Source organism: Prunus mume, linkage group LG4 (genome assembly GCF_029339155.1).
Source record: "Prunus mume cultivar Tortuosa linkage group LG4, ASM2933915v1, whole genome shotgun sequence".
In the NCBI taxonomy this organism is placed as follows: domain Eukaryota; kingdom Viridiplantae; phylum Streptophyta; class Magnoliopsida; order Rosales; family Rosaceae; genus Prunus; species Prunus mume.
The window spans coordinates 16,650,525-16,667,197 of record NC_142701.1 but is presented as its reverse complement, the minus strand read 5'-3'; the positions used below and the strand labels follow the sequence as shown (position 1 = coordinate 16,667,197).

The 16,673-nt window shown below is 38.9% G+C and overlaps 3 protein-coding genes across 4 annotated transcripts; all 3 read left to right on the top strand.

Annotated features, from left to right (window-relative positions):
• Window positions 1-97: 97 nt before the first annotated feature.
• On the top strand, window positions 98-1,451 carry LOC103330421 (Bifunctional inhibitor/lipid-transfer protein/seed storage 2S albumin superfamily protein). The gene is made up of 2 exons (XM_008232999.3): window positions 98-863; window positions 1,172-1,451. Exons 1-2 carry the CDS (start codon window positions 461-463, stop codon window positions 1,303-1,305), a joined length of 537 nt encoding a protein of 178 aa, XP_008231221.3. The 5' UTR covers window positions 98-460; the 3' UTR covers window positions 1,306-1,451.
• Window positions 1,452-3,233: 1,782 nt separating this feature from the next.
• LOC103330419 (DEAD/DEAH box helicase) lies at window positions 3,234-10,230 on the top strand. Of its 2 annotated transcripts, XR_016125815.1 has the most exons (15): window positions 3,234-4,125; window positions 4,246-4,471; window positions 4,639-4,884; window positions 5,112-5,246; window positions 5,366-5,490; window positions 6,374-6,513; window positions 6,861-6,931; window positions 7,216-7,377; window positions 7,592-7,678; window positions 7,930-8,103; window positions 8,565-8,609; window positions 8,854-9,210; window positions 9,372-9,511; window positions 9,621-9,787; window positions 9,862-10,230. XR_016125815.1 is itself a non-coding variant. In XM_089049588.1 (13 exons), exons 1-13 carry the CDS (start codon window positions 3,461-3,463, stop codon window positions 9,471-9,473), a joined length of 2,535 nt encoding a protein of 844 aa, XP_088905714.1. In that variant the 5' UTR covers window positions 3,234-3,460; the 3' UTR covers window positions 9,474-9,596. The 2 variants fall into 2 exon arrangements, 1 of the variants encoding a protein (XP_088905714.1); XM_089049588.1 differs by lacking the exons at window positions 9,621-9,787; window positions 9,862-10,230 and having other exon boundaries at window positions 9,372-9,596.
• A 1,234-nt stretch (window positions 10,231-11,464) lies between these two features.
• Window positions 11,465-14,421, top strand: LOC103330420 (syntaxin-22-like). Its single transcript, XM_008232997.3, has 7 exons — window positions 11,465-11,780; window positions 11,946-12,039; window positions 12,186-12,319; window positions 12,455-12,541; window positions 12,942-13,099; window positions 13,217-13,317; window positions 14,016-14,421. Exons 1-7 carry the CDS (start codon window positions 11,608-11,610, stop codon window positions 14,079-14,081), a joined length of 813 nt encoding a protein of 270 aa, XP_008231219.1. The 5' UTR covers window positions 11,465-11,607; the 3' UTR covers window positions 14,082-14,421.
• Window positions 14,422-16,673: the final 2,252 nt, after the last annotated feature.

The window sequence follows — 16,673 nt, the reverse complement described above, 5'->3', positions numbered from 1 at the left end:
ATTTATTTATGAAAATTGGGTTTTGTTTTTGTTCCAACTTGGAAAAGTAGCTTCACCTACATATATCTAAATCTAATGGCCAGTTACCAGCACCACCGCCTTCCATCAAATATCAGCCTCGGCCAGGAGCGTCGGTGTATTTGGTAACAACGTACACGCCAGTGACTTTTAATTTAGAATTAAATTAGAGTCAACCAGTGAGCCGCAAGTTGGATTACCAACCGAATTAAGGGATCGATCATCGATGGTGTAGTTAAGCTAGCTAGCGTCGTCATCTGTATCTCATCTTTACACCCACCCGTCTACACAAACACACGTAGTAGACACCTATGTATGTACGTACGTAGAGACTAGAGAGCTGCTTGCTTGCTTGCTTATATATAGCAAACTCAACTAGCTGTTAATAGACACAACTAGAAGTACGCACTACAAAGAAACTTAGAAAAGCAAGTAATAAGATATGGGTAACAGGAACGACAAGGATAAGAAGGGTGGAGGGACATGCCGTGGTGGTGGCCGTGGGGTTCCGGGGGTGGTAGTAGCACCTTTATTGGTGCTAGTGTTTGCCGGCATTGTAGCGCAGGAAGGAATACTAGTGTTGGCTGCTCAAGAAGTCGACACGTCTTGCCTCAATCGGCTTGCGCCTTGCCTAAACTACCTTAATGGAACCCGTCACCCTCCGGACAATTGTTGCGATCCTCTGAAATGGGTGATCAAGTCCAATCCTGAATGCTTGTGTCGTATGATAAGCAACCGAGGCTCCAATGAAGCTGAGCAAGCCGGCATCAATGTCAATGAGGCTCAGGAATTGCCAGGAAGATGTGGCCAACGTGTCAACCCACTCGTCTGCCTTTCAAGTAATGGTAATTCATTCATTACCATCCATTACCATTACCAACATTAATTAATTATAATAGTCATTCTGATTAATCAACACCACCATCAATATAAATATTCTTTTATCTGTTTGTCCTCTCCAAATTATTCTATACAAGAGATAATTCGAACTCGGTGCAGAATAAGAGTACATCTGCTCTAACCAACTTGACTAAACCTATGTCCGCGTCCTTACTCCAAATTGAGTTACTCATATCATATGTAGTACAACACAGTATAATTGAACTAATATTTTTGTTATAATTAAGCTCTATGTTATTGCCTTTGATTGCAGGTTCGCCTAATAATTCCAAGAACTCAGTTCCAAATTCTGCGAACAGCTTTTCGTTGCTCTTTCGTGGAAGTATGTCGGCCACAACTCTATCGTTGTCTCTTCATCTTATATTTAACTGGCATCAAATACAGTAGAGTTTCTGGATCAATTAACCGCCTCATGGACGGAAGACATTAATTCACACTGCAATAATCAAACACTTTCTTCTTCTCTCTCTCTGTCTCTTGTTAGTTGTATCGGGTTTCTTTTTCTCAATACAAATTCAAAGATTACAAAGTGATCAGTGCTCCTAAATGTAATTAATACGTTGATCATGAAAGCTCAAAGGTGATCAATGCATGTGATGGATAGGTGTGGCTTGGCTCGGGGCATTTAATGGGAACGATAAAGTTAGTGCACCAAACACAAACACGCAATATGTCTGTTTAATAATTTAACTGTTATCTAATTTAAGAAATTCAGTCTCAACAATTTGTAATAAAGTTCACCGAAGAATGACCAAAAATTCAATTGAACTAAAATAACTCAGTTGATGCCAATGAGGTATATAGCCTAGTGAAAAATATATTGACTTGCAGATTAGTGGTCTCATATTTGAATCATAATAATACATGTGTGTGAGAAACTCCATCTCTTTATAGTTTTTATTTTTTTGGTTGAGAAATTCTGGAATTACATTTATAATTCAGCCAAAAAGTCTAGCCACAAAAGGTCATTACAATAACGGAGCGATCTAACATTAAAATTAAGACAATCTAGGGCTCCTCCACTAACGATCACACGAGATAGAAGAAATTTTGGCATAAGCATCTTAATTAATAGTGTAAATTTAAAACAACCAAAAATAGATAAAACTTCAAAAGATAAAGTCATAACAAAACAAATAAAACTCTTACAAAGGCATTTTCTTGTAGTTTAGACCTCGTATTCAAATAAAAAAGAAGAAAAAAATGAGTCTACTACTAATGGAGAATGATTAAAAGTTTTTAGGGTTTTTCGCAGCAATGGTCCCTTAACTATACCCGTAGTTGCATTTGGGTCACTGAACTCAATTATTTGTTGCATAGGTCACTCAACTAGGTGTTTTGTTGCACCATTAGTCATTCTGTCAAACTCTGTTAAATTTTCTGTAAAAAATGAGGATAAATTCGGAAATTCATCCACAATTCTCCCCTTCAACACCGACCCTTCCTATGCTGCCGCCGCCGACTCGAGTCCTACTCCCGATGAGATCGTTTACCAATCCAACTCCGGCGGCCTCCTTGACGTCTAGCACGACATGGCCTCCCTCAAGAATTATGACGGCAAAAGCGGCGCGACCTCTTCGACTCCGCGTCGGCAAGACCACCGCCCTAAGGCTCACGTCGGAACAAGAAGGAGTGGGTCTTACGAGATCAACAGCGATGATACCGCCTCCACCTTCAAAGGTAACTCCAAAGAAAATCCAAGGCGACTAGCAAGCAAACTGGCTCCAACCCAACAAAGAACACAGAGCAAAGCAGCCAAAGATCCAACTTTCTTATCCAAGAAGACATAAAACAAGGCATAGATCACAGTGAAAACAAACCCAAAATTCAACAGAAAACCATGACTGAGCCTAGTTAGGAAAGTGTACAGAGAAGGTGTGAAGTACAAAAGAACTAGAGAGGTGAAAAATATCGGGTTGCGGCAATGGAGGACTGTGGAGGAAAGGAAGGTTTTTGGGTGAATTTTCGAATTTACCCTCATTTTTAACGAAAAAAGTCACAAACTTGACGGAAGAACTAATGGTGTAACAAAACACCTAGTTGAGTAACCTTTGCAACTAATATTGAGTTCAGTGACCCAAATGCAAATACGGTATAGTTGAGGGAATTCGCGAAAAATCCAAGTTTTTAAGAGGGAAAAGTGATAAAAGAAGCATCAACTTGTAAGTTGTAAGCCCAAGGGACCGTCCAATACGAACAACGGTGCAGGCCCAAGCCCCATATTCTAGCCCCATATTATTAGAAATATCTGTTGGGTGGGTGGGTACGCATCTTCCACATGGCTATCAGGCTTCCAGGCTTCATTTCATGCTATTAGATTTAGAAAAAGAAAAAGAAAGAGAAAAAAAGAGAGGAATATATACGTAATAGCCTTCACCCGTGCTCTCATCACTGTGGCAAGCAAGTGAACAAAGGAGAGCAGAAAAAGTGAAAAGGAATGCTGAAAGTAAAGTAAAACCCCTCCAAAACCTCAAACGTGATAAGTTTGGGTTGTTGATTGTTTGTTTAATTATCCAGTCAGTCAGTCCACTGGGAGTCTGAGATGGCTCTGCTCCTTCCAATCGCTGGTCCTTCAAATTCAAGGTGGTCGGAAGAGGCAACTGCAATTAGTCTGGGGTTTAGGGTGTGGTCGCGTCCCGGGAGCACGCTCTGGGGAGTCTTCTTGAGACTCCATCCCTACAAAAATGCCAAAAACAGAGGAAGAAGAAGAGGACAGGTTTGCTGCTGGGTGCCCAATGCTGTGTACACCCACTCCCACACCCAAAGTAGTGAACAAGGAGGAGGAGGAGGCTCGACGCAGACGCAGTGGAAACCGAAATCTGGGGCTGGGGGGAAGCGAAGGGAAGCGGTGGAGGCAGTGGGCGACGCCATATCCATTGTTAACGAGAGGATTAGGCGGGAGCAGAGCAAGAGAGAAACGAGAACGGTGATGGAGTCGGAGGAGGCGGACAAGTACATAGAGTTGGTGAAGCAACAGCAGCAGAGGGGGCTTGAGAAGCTCAGAGGAGATGCTAGTTACAAGGTCGACCCCTACACTCTTCGTTCTGGGGACTACGTCGTTCACAAGAAGGTCGGCATTGGTCGATTCGTTGGGATTAAATTCGACGTTTCCAATTCCACCGCGGAGTACGTCTTCATTGAGTATGCCGATGGCATGGCTAAGCTTCCTGTTAAGCAGGCCTCTCGCTTGCTCTATCGTTATAGTCTGTACGTTTCATTTATTTACTTCCTTTTCATTCTTTCTACTCATTCAACAAAGAACAAACAAACTGGAATATGTAAAACAATAGAATCAAATTTATCATCAAAGTTTTCATCTTTTTTCAGCCCAAACGAAACCAAAAGGCCCCGCACTTTGAGCAAATTGAGCGACACCAGTGTATGGGAGAAAAGAAAGACCAAAGGCAAGATTGCCATTCAGAAAATGGTTGTTGATTTGATGGAGTTGTATCTACATAGACTCAAACAAAGACGCCCTCCCTACCCAAAGACTAATGCCATGACTCACTTTGTTTCTCAGTTTCCTTATGAGCCCACCCCTGATCAAAAACAGGTTTTTCCTCTTACTACTCTCATCTCTCAACTCTTACCCATGCACACTCTGCCTTTTTATTTGCTTATTGCTTTGCTGTCATCCTTCCATTTGCCAACCAACCGTACATCACTCAAACTACCCTCTCTGGACTCTTCCTCTTACACATTCACTTGCACCTTATACAGGCTTTCATTGATGTTCACAAAGATTTGACAGAGAGAGAAACCCCAATGGACCGCTTAATTTGTGGAGATGTTGGCTTTGGCAAAACTGAAGTTGCCCTGCGTGCCATTTTTTGTGTAGTTTCAGCAGGGAAACAAGCTATGGTTCTCGCACCCACAATTGTTTTAGCCAAGCAACATTTTGATGTTATTTCCGACCGGTTTTCTGTCTACCCAAATATCAAGGTTGGACTTCTGAGCAGGTTTCAGGTACGCCAAGTCTTCTTACATATGATATACATCTTATGCATTCCGGAATTTGTAATTTGCAAATCAACTGAGGAGCATCATATAATTGGTTGAACTTCAGAATCGTATTGGTTAGCAAATTTTGAAGCCCAACTATATTTTTCTGTTCTGTTTCTGAAACACCCTAGATGTTTCAAACTGCTATTTTCTTTTAGTCTGAGACTGATCACAACTGTTATGGCATGTAGACTAGAGCAGAGAAAGAGGAGCATTTGGACATGATTAAAAATGGTCGTTTGTACATAATTGTTGGGACTCACTCACTTCTTGGAAGTCGTGTTGTGTATAATAATCTGGGTTTGCTTGTGGTTGATGAAGAGCAGGTTTGTCATTGAATCTATTTTCTGCTATCTACAATAGATTAGATTATCTCCTAGTTGCCCTACAGTGACCTACATAGTTTTCTTTCTCTTAAAGCATGTACTTTCTTTCTGCTCTATAGAGGTTTGGCGTCAAACAAAAAGAGAAGATTGCTTCATTCAAAACATCAGTGGATGTTCTTACTCTATCTGCAACACCTATACCACGTACCCTGTATTTGGCCTTGACTGGCTTCCGTGATGCTAGGTAATGAACTTGTCATTGAACTTATAAACATCTCTAGATCTAGATGCCCATTTCAATTCTTCTTTTTGGAAATTTCAGAACAAGGCTAGTTAACGAATTACATTATACACACACACACATATAGCTTCCATTGAGGAATCCCTCAAAGAAGGTTATTTGAGGGACACCCTTGTAGGGGCCACTCCACATTGTATTTTACTAATCCAAATCATCTATTTTTTAGATAATCATTCAAAGATCATCTCTACAAAAAATACTTGAATCCGATATCATTTGACCACTCAATTGAGTTATTGGAATTTTAGTACTTTCTTGAAGCAACGTGTTCATTGATTTTGTAGGACACAATTGGATGTTGAAACGGTTTCCGATTTGTCTAATTTTTTGCAAGGATGATCTATGAATGTAGACTTAAAAAATAGATGGTTTGGATCGTTGAAAAAATAAATCGCAGGAGATGGTGCCCCTCAAATATAATTATTTGAGGGATCCCTCAATAGAAGGGGACTGATATATATGCGTGTGTGTATAGAAAAGCCAGTCTATTAAATAACTATACGCTGCACTTGTACAGGATCAATTATAAGAATCTGTTATTAGAATTTTCTGAATAATATTATAAGTAGTCACAATTTCATCACTGTCAGTGACTATTATCTGTTAGTGAGAATCATCCAATTTGAAATGGTTGGGTTAAGTCTTTTTTTGTTGTTGAGTTGTATGTAAAATAAAAGGTGGTAAAATTAACAATATCATAGACAGTGGAAAAGAGACAGAAATTTAGTTTACTCCACGGTAGGTCTTACATAATGATGTGACTTATATAACTTGCCAGTCCCCTAATCTGATACTGTTGTAATTATTAGTTCTTCCTTTGTTTCAGTTTGATTTCAACTCCACCACCAGAGAGAGTCCCTATCAAATCCCATCTTTCTGCATACAGTAAAGAAAAGGTTTTATCAGCAATTAAGCATGAGCTGGACCGAGGTGGCCAAGTGTTTTATGTATTGCCTCGTATTAAAGGTAACCTCGTTGATTACTGGTTTATATGTATATTGTTACTCGTACAAAAGTCAAGCACAAAGATTTATTTGTATGGTGTTTGCTTGGTAGCAGTTGTGTTGGCAGTAACTATGCGTTGAGTCTCTGTATGGCTTCTTTCATTGTCAGTAATGACCAAATGCATTTATCACTATTGTTTGAGGCTGTAGAGTGAAAGACGATTGTCATTTTCGTGATTTTTGATTCATTTGGCTTACATGTCAAAAGAACAAGAGAAATTCCATTACTGAATAACAGTTAATTAGGGGAATGTCAAGGCTTGTTTTCCCACAGCATTTTTTGTTTTCACATCTGTTCTTATGTTGCAGGACTTGAAGAAGTGATGGAGTTTCTTGAACAGTCATTTCCCAATGTTGAAATAGCTATTGCACACGGGAAGGTACTTTCTTCCTTTCTTTAGCATTTGATATCTCTCAAAGGGAACTACTATGAGATCAAATATAGACGCCTAATGTGAAACCATTATAATCAATTAACATAGAGAAATGAGTTATGAACTAAACTTTATAATGTTTGTGATGAAATTTAAACCTTAGGAAAATTGAGGATACATCAGGATCTGAAAAGGATATCATATGCGTCAAGTTTTACAGCTTAGGATGGGATCTGCTCAGTTGGGTTTCTTTCTCTTCATTCTGTACTGATATCTGCATCTTTTTTCAGCAATATTCAAAGCAGCTAGAGGAAACCATGGAGAAATTTGCACAAGGTGAAATCAAGATTCTTATATGCACTAATATAGTAGAAAGTGGGCTTGACATTCAGAATGCAAACACCATCATCATTCAAGATGTTCAACAATTTGGCCTTGCACAGTTGTATCAGGTCTTGGTCTTTCTTCTTCTTCATATATTTCTCAAATGGTGCAGCATATATGGAAGACTAACATTTAAAATTGTTATCTTGGTTACTTCAAATCCTTTCATGTATTAAACAAGGGAATATAATGGTATCTGAGCTTTTCTAACTCCTTATCCATTTTACTTATTCTGTAAATTTTTGTTCTCTCTGTTTTTTTCTTTTCATTAAATGGTAGTAGTTGCGTGGAAGGGTAGGGCGGGCAGATAAGGAAGCTCATGCACACTTATTTTACCCGGAGAAGTCACTACTAACTGATCAAGCACTGGTACTTCTTTCTTTTTGACCTTTAATGTTTTACTGATTACAGTAGTCAATGGATCCTCAAATGCACGAGAATAACTTTTGTATATTCTTTAAATCTGCTTGTGTTACCCTTCATGATATGTAGCACTATTTTTCATGATTGCTTGCTATTTTAGATACACTTTAAAGACCATTAGGTACTGTGTTCTGGATATTCTTGTTGGTGCTTACTTCGGAGTGTTTAAAGTATCATTCATTGTGGTCATGCTCTAGGAGAGACTTGCAGCTCTTGAGGAATGCTGTGAACTCGGGCAAGGTTTCCAACTTGCAGAGAGGGACATGGGAATCAGAGGCTTTGGTACCATCTTTGGTGAGCAACAAACAGGGGATGTTGGAAATGTTGGCATTGATCTCTTCTTTGAAATGCTCTTTGAGAGCCTGTCCAAGGTTTTTTCTTGTTCATGATCTACTTGTTTTATATTATACTTTTATTAAAAGGAGCATCATGGTTAGGTGTCCTTTGTGAATCATTTCTAGCTTCTTGCTTCCATTTTTACATGCAATTTGGCTGATATTATTAAATTAACTATTGTCTTTTGCAATCTCTTTTGTGCTCTAACTGTATAAAATATAAATGTATTAGATGGCAATGGTTCAAAATAGTTCTAATGTCGAAATGGGCCTAGTTAGTATACTTTGTTGATTACGTGTTTGATACATACACTCTCTCTCTCTCTCTCTCTCTCTCTCTCTCGCACACACACACACACACATGTAATAACTGTTTATTCATTAGGCCCACTCGATGTTTGGAATGTGAGTTTTTACTTGATGTGCTACTTTTTTTGTGTGGACGAAAACTTGATTGTGCTACTAATTCTAAACTTCTTGTTCTTATTTGATGCCAGGTTGATGAACACCGTGTAGTTTCAGTTCCTTACTGGTCCGTTGAGGTATTTCTACTATCACTTTTTGTACCATCTTAAAATAAACACTTGAGCAAGATATATGCTGATTAGTTTCCAACAGATCATATTGTAACTCCTAGAAGAGATTGAAATGAGTATCTCTGGTTAAGGCTCTTTGAAGTAAAATTGACAAATGGTCCAGAGTACGCATGGGAACATGGATTTGTAGTTGTATATGATTATAACGTTGGTTGACTGACTTGATGGGTGCGCTTTATGTACTTTTCAGATTGATATAAATATAAGTCCTCATCTCCCTTCTGAGTACATAAATTATCTGGAGAATCCCATGGAGATAATTCAGGAAGCTGAGAAAGCTGCTGAGAAAGATATCTGGAGTTTGATGCAATATGCTGAGAATTTGCGCCGCCAATATGGGAAGGAGCCACCCTCCATGGAGATTCTTTTAAAGAAGCTGTATGTGAGGAGGATGGCAGCCGATCTTGGAATAACCAGGATATATGCTTCAGGAAAGATGGTTTTTATGAAAACAAGTATGAATAAAAAGGTTTTCGAGCTGATTACAGATTCAATGGTTTCTGATGTTCACCGAAATTCTTTGGTTTTTGGGGGTGATCAGATCAAGGTAATAACATATCATCACCTTATGTTCCTTTTTGTTTTCTTTAAGTTTTAGACAGGTGTGCGAAGTTTTGGAAAAGAAACTTTTATTGCTTTTTACACACGGTTCCCCAGCGGATCATCACATTTTTCTTTTCTTCTCCGTCTTTGTCTCTTCTCTTGCAGGCAGAACTTCTCCTAGAGCTACCGAGAGAACAACTCCTAAATTGGATCTTTCAATGTTTGGCTGAACTTCATGCTTCCTTACCTGCTCTGATAAAGTATTAGTTGTGTAGCGGTCATAATTCCAATTCTTTTTAATGACGGTACTGCATCATGGATTTGCTTATTGTTTGCTACTCTTTGAACCTCACATATAAGCATTGGGTATTAAAATGAGCCCCAACAATCTGTCTCGGTTTCCATTGCTTCCAGGTCGTGTGTTGTAGTTCCCTGATATTGCAAAACCAAGATGACCTGGCATGAATCACGTAGGTCATCACAGATTGATGCTAGCAATGAATGTATTACAACTGTTTTCCTTCTTCCCTTGGTGGGTTGGGTTCTGATCAAGACTGCAGTTCAATGGCAAATAATCCGAGGTATTTCAACCCTACTGTTTCAAATTCGTTTGTGTAAATCATCATCAGTGCTTCTGATTGAGTTCCATTGGCAGGTTACTTGTGCAATAGCTGCTGCAAGTGGCTCTTTAAGAGGGATACAGATTTGGCAGCGAAATTCCCATTCTCATGCATACGCATACGCGTACGCAAATCCTATTTGTGTAAGGAAGGATCATATGTCCTACTAATAGTCTAATACTATGGCTGTCTTGCTTGTAAATCAAGACGCCCGCTTTTTGACATGTAATGTTGAAAGAGATAAGTAGTCAGTCATGCTTTAAGATTCAGATAGCCATGAGGAAGGCCGTCAACTGTATAGTGTTAGTAGTGTAGTTTCAGCAGACAAATTATTTAAAACTGAGGTTCCCATTTTTTTCTTGGTTCCTAAGAAATGAGCTAAAAATAAACTATTTTTCTCTTCTTTCGGTTTTGGGGTTGGATGGGCCTGTATGTAGGAGAAAAACTTAGTTGCAATGGGGATACTAATAATGTCATGCCATATGAAAGTGTTATCACACATGTCATAGCGTTATTGAGTGTGATAGCAAAATAATGCAATAATTGTTTGGGAAATTCTATATGAACCTCATTAATTGCTCTTTACACCCCACTAAATTTTAATAAAATTTCAAATTACTCATTAAATCCCATTTTTTTCCTAAATTGTCTTCATGAACCCTTCCCTAACTCATTGTGCAAACCCCATCCCATATCAGACACCACCCACCGAAAACCCTCTTCCCTTTCAACACACCCCATCTGAAATCAAACCCCACCCCATCTGATATCAAGCCCTACCCATCGAAAATTCCCTCCTCATGCAGACACACCCGTCGCAGAACCCATCCCTTTGCAGACACACTCCGTCGCAGAACCCATCTCTTTGCAAAGACCCATCGCACAACCCAGCAACCTTGTCATTGCACAACCCAGCAAACCCCATCGCATGCCCCAGCAAACCCGAACCCATCTTTGCTCACCACCGAACCCATCTCTGCAAACCCGAACCCATCTCTTTCAAGTTTTCACAAATCATTCGAAGAGTCAAGGTTTGATTTCAAATTTGATTTCTATATTTACGTTTCTAAGTGTTGATTAAGCTTACGTTTGATTTTACTTTTGAAAAGCCAAAGTCTGATGATTGGATTCAAATAATGGGGTGCCAATAAAATAATGACGTTTGTGTAAAATAGGTTATTTATATTTAAAATTAGTATGGGGTGTAAAGAGCAAATAATGGGGTGCCAATAAAATCACCCTAATTGTTTCATGGAAGTCTTTCTCTGTATGTAGGGGTTCTTATTTCATTGACTGGCGGGTACCCAAATTGACAGCTGGGACCTAAATTACAGAACGAGGCCTACCACTAAGTCACAAATTAATTTGCCAGAGCTCTATTTTTTTCTTCTTCTTTTTATATGCAAAGGAGGGCTCACAGCCTTGCAGCTGCTGCCTGTTTAGGTGTTAAAATTAGTTTTATTTGGGGAGGAATATGAAATTCGAACTTATTTATTAGGAAAAAAAGAAAAAAGAAAAAAGGAAAAAAACAGAGGCAGCAGCTCTACAGTCTACTCACTCTTCTGGACCCGCATGAAGGTCGGCCCAATTCTCTCCAGTAAGACTCATCAGTTTCTTTAAACAAATTTGGGAACGGCTACCGTACCAGACTTGCTTTACAGATACATACAGAGACGTGCTAGATCCCATCCCACTCCTTGTGGTCTAATTCCATTTACTATTCCATCAATCTCAAATAAGGTGTGATGTTATTAAGAAATTAGGAAGAAGAAAAGAAAAAAATGAGCTTTCAAGATGTGCAGAATAGCGGAGGAAGGGGAAAGAAGGCATCAGCGTCTCCGTCGCAGGCGGTGGCTGCCGGAATATTCCAGATCAACACTGCCGTTTCCACTTTCCGTCGACTGGTCGATGCCATCGGCACTGCCAAGGACACTCCCGACCACCGCCAAAAGCTGTGCGTCTCTCTCTCTCTCTCTCTCTCTCCCACACACAAATTTCAAACTCCCATCGGCACTGACTTGTTGTTAGACTGCTATACTAACACACTCGCTACTCAAAAATCAAGATTTTTACTTACTAATGAGTACAATGAGCCTAATGTAATCTAATCTAATGGCAGGCACAACACAAGGCAACGCATACTTGAGCTTGTCAAAGATACGTCTGCCAAGCTCAAAGCCCTCAGCGAATCTGATCACCACATCAATGTCAATGTACGTCTTTTTCTTTCTCTCCCTCTCAGTCTCATCACTGCTTTTGAATCTTGATCTGCAATTATTAACATTGTTCTTCCTGCATCTTCTGACATTTCTTTCTTTCTAAATAAAAAATCCATCTTTTTTGTTGTTGATAATTTCAGCCCAGTAAGCAGATAGAAGATGCCAAGCTTGCAAGGGATTTCCAAACAACATTGCAAGAATTCCAGAAAGTTCAGCAGCTCGCCTCTGAGCGCGAGTCTACTTACATGCCTTCCTTGCCATTGGCAGCAGCAACGTATATATTTCTACTCTTTCGAAAGAACACAATCTTCTTTGTTTTCTTTTCACCTTCCTAATTTCTGATTGTGTTTTGTATGACTTACCTCCATACCTTGTTGGCTGGTTTTTCTTTTTTGCGCTTTCACTATAGCTCTGCGGCCTCTGCCTCTGAGGAACATTTGGAACCTACCAGCACCAGGGATCAGCACCGCCAACCTTTCCTTCAGGAGCAAAAGAGGTAATCAATGCTCTATCTGCATTCACATCATCATTGTTTGTTCTTTTCGTTTTATTTCATCTGTCATTGCCAATTCCAAACCATCCTTCACCTTCCATTTTTGGCTTTTCATACTATGAGAAAGGATGAATAGTTCCCAGCGTTCTTCAATTGGGTTATTTAACTTTTGTATTGTTGGACTGCTTGGAGCTCCCATCCCATGGCCATCGCTTTCTCATTTCTTTTTAGTGGCTGAAGGTCGAAACTTGCTTCCATGAACCTTGTACATTGAGAGTCTTAACATCGGCTACCCAATGGCCATATATAGTTTGAGCATCTTCGCATGCATATACACATGGATTGGTTTGACATATTCATAGACGAATTACAATGACCCTTGTTTTTGAACAAACACATGCAGGCAGGAAGTACTTTTGCTTGACAATGAGATTTCTTTCAATGAGGCCATAATTGAGGAGAGGGAACATGGTATTAGAGAGATAGAAGAACAAATCGGACAAGCTAACGAAATTTTCAAGGACCTTGCAGTTCTCGTTCATGAGCAGGGTGTAGTCATTGGTAGCTTCCAGATACCCAGCAGATGATTTATTTCCATTGTATCGCTCACTTTCACTTTCCATTCATGGATCTTTTTGCTCTTATTTATTTATCGGGTAAAGTGTTCTATTATTACAGATGACATTCACTCTAACATTGACAACTCTTCTGCTGCAACAACCCAAGCTAGAGTTCAACTAGCTAAGGCCTCCAAAGGAGTTAAATCCAGATCATCATGGGTAAGTACTAAGTAGTATACTTTCACGTCCTATCAAATTCAATTGTGGAAAACCTGAAGTTAGCTTCTGACTTGCCACATTATTGGTAAGCCATCATTCTGATTACAGGGTGTTTAGCAGTTTATGCTAGCTCAGTGAAGGAAAAAGATGTGTTTGAAGTCAGATAATCTATCACAATAATTCAGTCTATATTCAAATAAAATCTGCATGTATTTTCTGAAAGGCTTCAGATGAGCCCAGGAATTATGTGCCATAACAAAAATTGTAAGAGAATTCATGTATCACAAAAGGAAATTAGCACGCCCTCATCATGCCATCTTGACTGTGATACATACTACATTGGCAATTTTTAGTCTATGGATCACCTATGATAGGTTTCCTGTATGTATGGCGAAGCCTAGTGGTTAATACATAGTGGACAGAAAGAAGGCGTTAGGTTGCAAAGAGAAGGAATCTACATGCAAACGCAAACTTTCATTTTTGTTTAGTGTGGCAAGAAGACTGTCTGTTATAATAGCAGAGGGACATGTTAGAGTAGTTTTGTGAACAAGGCCACCCTGTAATACTTAATTGTAGGTTATAGAGCTGAACTTACCATGTTCTCTTAGAAGTTGATTATAATAATCCCTTATTTTTTATTTCCTATCAAAGTCTTCTCTGTAGAATTGTATAAAATATGCAAAGTTTGTGTATTGCAGTGTTGGTGGGTGGTGGCGGTTTGTGTGGTGGTGGTCGTAGTCATCCTCATCGTCCTTATCATATAATGTGCAAGTACATATATACAGTCACGATGTGCCTCTGCATGAGAAAGTTTGTGTGATGGATTCTTTGTTTATTGAAGTCCTCCAGCTTTTAGTTGAGATTTACATGTATTAGAGTGGAATACCTCTTTGTTTGCTTGTCTTTTGTCTTAAGGCTGATTTTGGTTGTTTTTGTATTATGGTTGTTGGGCTTTGCTTCTGTAATTCATTCGCTTTTAAGAGCGGGTTCTCTCTGTTTGGTTTATGCTTTCCTGTTTGTGTATATTAAAATGATGGATGTCTATTCCAGCTATTCCATTAGGTCTGTCTGGTTTCAAGTGAAATGATCAAGGTCTTGGGTCCAGTCGAACTTAGCATACACCCACTTGTGCACATCGTGTGAGAAGAGAGATAGGCATAATGGGGTACGCAATGTGTTGCCTTATTTGTTGTCTGATATAACATGTTCGATTCAATGAAGTTATTTGTATAGTTGTAATAAAATAAAATGAAATAAAATAGAAAGATATACGTCATATGATTCAATTGTGGAAAACCCGAAGAAGGCTCGTCTGAGGATCTGAGGACCTAGTTAGGAGGGTGAGGATATCAGAGGATGATTGAGATTGACTGCGTTTAGGTTTAGGGTAGTGAGTGTATAAAATATAATATATGCTTAAATAACATTTTTGTATATCCATTCCATATCCTTCCTGTCTTTACAAGTGTGACAACGTGGCATAACATTACTAATCGGGATAGCAAAATAGTGTTATCTCCGTTGCATGGGAATATTGTGTGATTTATGGCGTGGGTGAGACAAACAAAACAAGAAAAGGAATATTGTGTGATTTATGTTATTCAACAATGCATGGGGATTGACAGGAAGTGTCCCCTACTTTTCCATGAAGGTTTCAGCCAATTTCAGCTGGTTTGCGAATAACGCCCCCAATTTTGATTGGCTCGGAATCCACACCACGCATGAATCTTTGGCTTTATTTTGTATGGACAGCAACGGTATATAAACCATCAATTGCTTCCTCATCTTTTCCGGCCCCTCTTCTGTTTTCGCTTCATCACCTAGGGTAGCTAGCCAGCTCTGCAAACAGAGATTTATGTATCTATATATGCAATATCATATATATGGGATATGATTCATATATGTGTTGTGTGTGTATGTTTACAAATTACATGGCTTATATTAATATACGAGACGTCTGAGGTTTTTCTTAACTCTCTCCCTCATAGGCTTACGGTACCAACTGAAAGAAGGTAGGCAATCGTAAGCGTATGAGGGGGGTGTTAAGATGAAGTTTGGCTTCTCTCTATACCACCCCAAGTTTTATACTCATTACGTTTTAACGGGCAGGGAAGTATAACTGGCTGGTATTTGGTACAAGTACGGTACCTAATATATATTATATATTGACAATCCAGCGGGTATGTTATAGATGAATACCCGATGCCAAACAATTCTTTTTCCATTTATTTATTTCTGAAAAATTTTGTTGCCTTACCGACTGACTAGTACTACATTATATAGTGAGTATATATATATATATATATGGTGTTACATGGAATTTATACTCCAAACCAGTCCAGTGGTATACAAGACAAGACAAGACAAGACAATACTCCAATCCAGTCCCAGGTGGTGGTGGTATTAGAAAGAATCTTCCTCGTTTGTTGAGAATTGAATTGAATTGAGCATGGAATTTGTAAGGGTTTACCAATACCAACCAACCATTGTATCAAAATTGACCGCCACCAGTAAGTTGAGGTCCACGATTGACCAAGAGAAGAGACAGACACCATTCATTTCATTAATTCCCATGAGCCATGAGCCATGACGACGACGACGACGAAAATGGCGGAAAAATGAGGACTGGATTAGCATGGCATGATGGCATGCGGGTATTAATACTGATAGTAAATAGCATCTTTGGTTTGCTAAACCAAGTAAGTAATCATTGCAGTCAGCAGACTGAGACGCCACTCATCTAAACTTGATCATGCATGCACTGTGCACACTCACAAGTTCACAACACAAATGCTCTCACTATTGCTTTACTAGCTATCATTATATACATTCTTTTTTAATTGTTTTTTATTTATTTTGGGGTACCTATGTATGTACATGCAGCATATATTTTCTTCCAGCTTTTAGCGGACTGCAAGCGAAGCTACCTAGCGCCGCTGACCCAGTCATGAAAGCCCATTAGCAGGCTTCAGCAAAGTCCATCATTGTTTTTTTCATCTTACATATATATATATATATATATAATATGCGACACCAGATCAGATCAGACCAACAAGATACAAATTTAGTTTAGTTTATTACACATTGACATATATATATATATATATATATACACACACGCTTTATCCCATCATATTCTGATGTTCCCGCACCTGACATTCTTATTTTTATTTTTTAGTTAATTCTTACATCTACTTTCGTCAACTAGAATTTAACGTATGAGAGAGCATTTTATTATATGCTGATATTATACACGCGTTAATATCATCTCCTTGTGCTGCTTCATAGTAAATTAGTACTTCTGTCTTGGGTTGTGTATTGTCTTTCACACTTTCAGACCAAAAAAAAAAAAAAAA

Coding starts and splice junctions, on each gene's coding strand:
- LOC103330421 (XM_008232999.3), top strand. CDS start 461: ATGGGTAACAGGAACGACAAGGATAAGAAGGGTGGAGGGACATGCCGT. Junction 864..1,171: donor CGTCTGCCTTTCAAGTAATG/GTAATTCATTCA, acceptor CTTTGATTGCAG/GTTCGCCTAATAATTCCAAG.
- LOC103330419 (XM_089049588.1), top strand. CDS start 3,461: ATGGCTCTGCTCCTTCCAATCGCTGGTCCTTCAAATTCAAGGTGGTCG. Junction 7,679..7,929: donor TACTAACTGATCAAGCACTG/GTACTTCTTTCT, acceptor GTCATGCTCTAG/GAGAGACTTGCAGCTCTTGA. Junction 8,104..8,564: donor TCTTTGAGAGCCTGTCCAAG/GTTTTTTCTTGT, acceptor ATTTGATGCCAG/GTTGATGAACACCGTGTAGT.
- LOC103330420 (XM_008232997.3), top strand. CDS start 11,608: ATGAGCTTTCAAGATGTGCAGAATAGCGGAGGAAGGGGAAAGAAGGCA. Junction 11,781..11,945: donor CCCGACCACCGCCAAAAGCT/GTGCGTCTCTCT, acceptor ATCTAATGGCAG/GCACAACACAAGGCAACGCA. Junction 13,318..14,015: donor TTAAATCCAGATCATCATGG/GTAAGTACTAAG, acceptor TGTGTATTGCAG/TGTTGGTGGGTGGTGGCGGT.